The sequence below is a fragment of the Drosophila miranda genome (assembly GCF_003369915.1).
Source record: "Drosophila miranda strain MSH22 chromosome Y unlocalized genomic scaffold, D.miranda_PacBio2.1 Contig_Y1_pilon, whole genome shotgun sequence".
NCBI classification, from domain to species: Eukaryota; Metazoa; Arthropoda; class Insecta; order Diptera; family Drosophilidae; genus Drosophila; species Drosophila miranda.
This window is the reverse complement of record NW_022881603.1, coordinates 13,108,889-13,114,825: the sequence shown is the minus strand read 5'-3', so window position 1 is coordinate 13,114,825 and position 5,937 is coordinate 13,108,889. Positions and strand designations below refer to the sequence as shown.

At 45.4% G+C, this 5,937-nt stretch overlaps 1 protein-coding gene across 1 annotated transcript; it reads left to right on the top strand.

Annotated features, from left to right (window-relative positions):
• The first annotated feature begins 4,148 nt into the window (after window positions 1-4,148).
• LOC117192004 lies at window positions 4,149-5,612 on the top strand. Its single transcript, XM_033396727.1, has 3 exons — window positions 4,149-5,281; window positions 5,345-5,438; window positions 5,520-5,612. The coding sequence occupies exons 1-2, from the start codon at window positions 4,165-4,167 to the stop codon at window positions 5,386-5,388; spliced, it is 1,161 nt and encodes a 386-aa protein (XP_033252618.1). The 5' UTR covers window positions 4,149-4,164; the 3' UTR covers window positions 5,389-5,438; window positions 5,520-5,612.
• Window positions 5,613-5,937: the final 325 nt, after the last annotated feature.

Below are 5,937 nucleotides of genomic sequence, written 5' to 3'. Positions count from 1 at the left end.
CCTGGCTTGAGGCCGCCTCAGAGAGGGTATACTCATAGTACTATAGTGTATGTGAGTGCGGTTTGAAATTGTATGCAAGCAGGTCAAATAATGGCGCCAGCAAACAACACAATAGAAACTTTGACACAACGGAAAGTTGCGTATCCGCCGCGCTGCCGCTGCCAGTCTTCAGAAGGATCCGCCGGTATCTTTAACTTTGGCAGAGGATTAAGGGGAAATTGATGAAATTGCCAAGTGCAAGTGACAACGCTTCATCCTCCGCTAATCCACTTCCGCGCTGACCTTTAAGATGATTTAGTGGCCACGCGGGGAAAATCTAACTTCTCGTCTCTCTCTCTTCACACTTGTATCTTTATTCTTTTCTCTCTGTTTGCCCGCAATCTGTTGTTCGGCTTGTCCAATATAAGCCTGAAAAAGGGAAAATCTCAACTAATTGCTTTATCTAGCCTGCAGCTTTGATAGGACTGGGCCCAAGGCTGTGGAAAGAAATACTGAAAAGGACAACCAAGGATGGATATAATATAAAAATAACCAAAATTCAGTGGGGGAAACGAAGTGATTTGGACAGGAGCATACAAGCGCGGAGTAGAGTTGAACGAAAGGCCAAACTGCAGTTGGCCAAAGTTGTCAACGCCACACAAAACTTTGGCGACAACGTGCAATCAATGGTGAATTATCACCCATTTCAATGAACCGAGCTGGCTGCGGCTATTTCTGCTGCTACTGGAAAAGCGCCCAAAGGGAAAACTTGAAGAAGTGCCAAGAAAAAAGGAGCAAATCAAACAGAAAGACAGCAAAATATATAAAGGAAAAACGAATCTATTTTTATAAGGCTTCTCAGCACAACGAACCGCCATGAAAGGACTATTTAATTTTACATTTGGCGTATTGGGTGTATCAATCGATTGCTGAGCAAATCAGCTGATGATTGGCTTGGAAAATCGCTGGAAATCGCCATTTTGAGGTTGCATTTTAGTTCTTTTATATTAATGATTTTTCCGATGATAAGGTTATGTTCTTATAAAGGATTCTTCAAGTAAAGCCTTAAATCTGTTCAGTCTGTGGACTTTAGAACTTTTCTTATTTAGGACATTCCTCAACTCGTCGTGACCTTTTACTTTGAGAAAGTCTGAAATCTTTTCCAATGGATGGAATTCCCCCCGTTCCCAGAGTCGACACAAAGCACAAGTTTGCCGCTTGGATGATTTACGACAAGATATCTCATACACGGTACTAGCAGGGGGCAAAGGTATGATGAATTCGTGTACGAGATGGATGTCACAGGGAGTGTTCCTACCCGCTACTCATGTAAAATCTCGATATTGCGAGCTGTATCTGAAAGATTGATATGGGAAGATCAATATATTGTGTTAGCTCAGGGTATTCGTTTGGATTCTGTGGCATATCTGGTATCAAGTATTAGGAATATCCAAGTGTTCGCACGTTGTTTTCCTTTATTTTTTGTTGCAGACTTAATGCTGAGACTCTCTAACAATCTGTTCAGTGCAATTCAATCATAAATATCTTCTATAACAGAACTATATAGTCGAGAGTGTTGATTGCGGTGAGAGCTCTCCTCCGCACCACAATCAACGCTCTCGACTGTCGCCCACTCCAGGACTAATGTGGACTAAAGGTAAATTATGCAGACATATTGTGTTTCAAGGACATGCTCATTACACGCAACGCGAGCTGTGCTGCTGGTATCCTCAGAGGCAGTTCAGGGGAGTCCAACCACAACAAGAAGTGTTGCAAAGAGCCTGAATATACACTACAATTTGTATATTGTGCTACATATGTACATATATACATAAATATTTCCATGTTTGGATTGCTTCGCGTTAATGCTTTAGAGTTTCAAATTATTATTGACTTTTTCTCTGACTCATAGATTAATTTTATTTTTTTGAGTTGCCCAATTCTTAATATTAGATTTGGAATATTTTGTATAGAAATCTATTGTACTGACTGTAGTGTCAGAGGAACTTAAACAGACACTAGCATTTCCTGCTGTCTCTGGATACGGGTTGTTATTGTTGATTTTTTGCAGGCTTATGGCCCCACGTTTATGTCCTGTGGTTGCCACTAAAAGCACATTGTTTCCATTGTTTTAGCGTGCTGTGTAGTGTGGCCGTCGTTGGCCTGGAGGTGGGTGGACTTTCCCTCAAAGTGCTTTTAGTAGTTTGGCCTTGTTCACCGCAAGATCACCGAGAATAGAGGAGACAGCCGAAAGGAGGCAGCAGGAGTATAAGTTGAAGCAGAGCAGATAGAACGGGTGGCTCCACTTCGTTGCCTTGTGATGTCTTTGGCTAGGCACTAAGTTAATGCTGAGAAAGGGAACAGGCGGGCGCAGGTCTTAGGCACAGACATCCTTGACATCCCTGATAGTTCAACTCTCTGGCCGCAAACCCCTTTTGTCCAAACACTGGGCTGACTGTGGATTGTGAACTGTGGGTGTCGCAACGGAGCCCCCGTCTGGGTGCTCATTAAGTCATTAGGCTTTGTTCCTGCTGTGTGGTAGGGTGTGGTGTGGTCGGGATGTCCGGGCCAAACAGGTGAGAAATTACTCAATTGTGATTTCAACGCATATGAAGTCCTTGAGGTCTTGACCCCTATGATGTCACGGTCAATTCAATTAGCTGCCGCTGCCGCTCCCCGTTGCAGCCATCCCTAATGTTGGCTTTATGCTAATTAGAAAAGGGTACAATCAAGGCGGCGCTGAAGTGCGCCTGCAGCTATTAAAGATCCCCTTCTCCGCTCAGACAGAAACTCCTCCGTGCTTTGTGGTGCATCTTTGAGGTGCTTCCTTGTCAGTTGAAGATGCCCTAATGAGCCACACATGAAACACTTTTAGACTCGACTGACTCCAGGGGAATTTCCCTCGCTTGTAAATCTCATGAGGGAAAGCAATCTCTTGAGAAAAAGTGCTCTCTCTGCTTATGCTGATGTTGCCCCACTTACAGGCTTTCATTTGCAGTGACAGGGGCATTGCACTTTAATTAAAGAATGCCACTCGCCTGGCCGTGTCCATCCATGCTCGGGACTCACATGTCAAAGGGTTACTGCCCTGAAGATTGTTTAACTTTCATTCAGTTTGTTATTTTGCCGTAGTTGTTTATCTAGCTGGTACGAGAATTTGTTTGCATTCTTGTCCATGGACTGTTGGGAAAAATAACGAATTCGGCCAGGAACTCTGGCATATTTGTTTAAATAATGTTTAAATAGTCGCTCCTTCGTTAGTCATCGTCAGCAATGCACTTATTTAAGCCATTTATGTCACTTTTGTCCGAAAGACAGACAGGACAGATTTAGGCGGATAAATCGTAATGGATGGCGTTTGTTTAAATGGAGAACAATGAAAAGATGACTAAATATAAATATATTTTAGTCTGAGTTTTATCTGCATAGATTTTAACATCTCCAAGAAGACAAAACAGGAAACAGAAATCTCTAAGCTGCCATAAAATCTACATACATTAAATTACTACTAATCCCAGCAGACGATTCAGTCATCTCAAATTCATCTGACACGAATCATATAACAAATAACATATCTAAAAGATTTGTACATACTAAAACATCATAATATATATTTATTGAAAATATATTTTGCTGTAATATATCCACCCGACAGACACAATAATGGCGGAAGCTGCAGAAGAGGAAGCAGCTTCCATGCCACAAGAGGATCCCAAGCCTATACCGAGCAAGGAAGAAACCGATGTGAAGGAATCCGGAGACGAAAAGCCGGATGTTTCCCAACCTGTACAGGAGGTGGAAGGGGAGCAGCCAGCTGCTGCTGGGCCCCCAGTGACCTTCAAAGCAGGGGATATTGACGTTTCCCCACCCGAAGTAGAGAAGACTGACGCAAAGACGGATATTAGTCCATCCGAAGGCGAGAAGACGGATAACTATCCGTCCGAAGGGGAGAAAACGGACATGGAGCCATCCATCGAAGGTGAGGGGACAGATGTCGCCACGACCGAAGTGGAGGAGTCGAGCGATCTTCAACCATCCGTAGACCATAAGTCGAAACTGCAGAAAGTTGCCGACGAACTTAAGAGACTCAAGCGTGAGAGGGCAAAACTGATGCTAAAGAGAATTTAAGGAGAGCCTGAAGTTGTTGCCCCCGAAGAAGAATGCGAGTGGCCTGAGGGAGCCGAGATGGAGGTTGAGGAGAAAGAACGAGTCCAGAAGGAGGGCGATTCTGTGATAACTGATTTTCACGGTTCCGAAGAGGAGAGAATGGAGTTTCTAGGCAGACGCAGCACCAGATCCCATGACTCTCTGGCTTTCTCACTGGACAGTTCAATCTCCGACCTGGAGGATCCACGGGGTGCGCCCGAGCCTTCCTTCCTAGGCGGATTTTTCAGGGAGTTCGAGAGTTTGCCCTCACTAAGCGACATATCCGAGAACAGCACCACGGTCGAGTCCGAGACTCGTCCGTCCGTCGCCCCACCACTACCTGTGCGAATTTCTGTGGACCCCGGGAGATTCGTGCAGTCCGTGGACCGCTTCTCGGTCTCATCTACCTCTGGGAGGACTCTTAGTGAATCGTCGTCGTCTGTGTTCGGGTTGATCGCCGAAGAGGAAGAAGAACCAGAAGAACTGTCGCAAAGCTCATTCCTGGGCAGCTTGATTGAGGAACCGGAGACAGTTCGCAAGGAGGTGATCATACAAGATGACGCCGATATGATGGCCCAGATATACGTCGAATCGGAGAGCGATGATGATGGCAAAGATGTGGTGGATCCCAAGCTAGCCCAGCAGATCCAAGTGTCTAAGATGATGAGCGATTTCCTCGAGAGCCTGATCAATCGGGCCGTGCAAATTGCAGAGATTGGGGCCAGAGCGAAGCTGTTCGATAAGGGTAAAATGTTAGTAGAGATAGAGCGTCTAGTGCACCTGTTCATCGTGGAGAGGTCAACCAATAACATCCTAAACAACAAAATGGGGGAGCACTGCAAGCGCAACCGAAAGCCGGACAAGTTCGCCACGCTGCCACCGGCTGTGGAGACTATCGAACACCGCCGATATGTGGGCGCCCTGAACGTAGTCGATACCCTGATGGAGCGTTCGACGATTATCAAGAAGAATGGCAGTTTCGTGATTTCGCGCGCCCAACTGGAGTTGCACTTCTGCAATACCTTGTCGAAGTTCGTGACGGAGAATCTGGAGACCTGCATGCGCAAGAATCTGCTTCGCCAGGACTCGGACAAGCTGCGTCGTCTCTCGCTACGAACTCAATCTGAATCTACGCTCGCTGGCCGTCATTACGGAGGTAAATGCGACAAAATTGTACTTCTATTCGTTCCATTATTTATAATTCTATATTTTTGTCCAGAAAATACTAGTGGAAAGAATTACAGACGATTTGACGACATCTGAAGTCCAAAGTGCCACTGACAATATAATACATTTGGAGAAACGACTCGAGGGTAAGTATTCCACGTAAAATGGACGTAATTCATAGCCAGAGAACTGTCAAATACATACATAAGTCCTTATGTATTCCCCAGATCGCGCCAAAGAAGTGTTGGCCATGCAAGCAAATTACAAAAAGTTCCTGATCGAAAAAACATGCATCCGCGAGAAGCGCACCATGATCGCTGAATCCCTGGAGATTGCGAAGGAGGCACTGAAAGAGAAGGGCGAGAGGCTATACGAGTCGCGTCATTATTTGAGCGATATCCAAGCGGACCGCCTAAAGATCAAGACTACCCACGCCCGCCTATACGCCAAAGGCGGACTACTCTTACACCCAGCCCTTATGTATGAGTACGACAAGTGCCTGGAGGAGGTCCAGGAAAGGCGTGCGATTGTTGCCAAGCTGCGAAAGACATACACCGACTTGTCAAGTCGCTATAGCATGCTTGGTAGGACCTTCGACTGGGATTTAATGGGATATTTTAACTTTTATTTCTTCGTCTTATTACA

Bases quoted from the DNA above. Each gene is read 5' to 3' on its own strand.
- LOC117192004 (XM_033396727.1), top strand. From the start codon at position 4,165: ATGGAGGTTGAGGAGAAAGAACGAGTCCAGAAGGAGGGCGATTCTGTG. The intron at 5,282-5,344 runs GTAAATGCGACA...ATTTTTGTCCAG, and splicing joins CGCTGGCCGTCATTACGGAG to AAAATACTAGTGGAAAGAAT.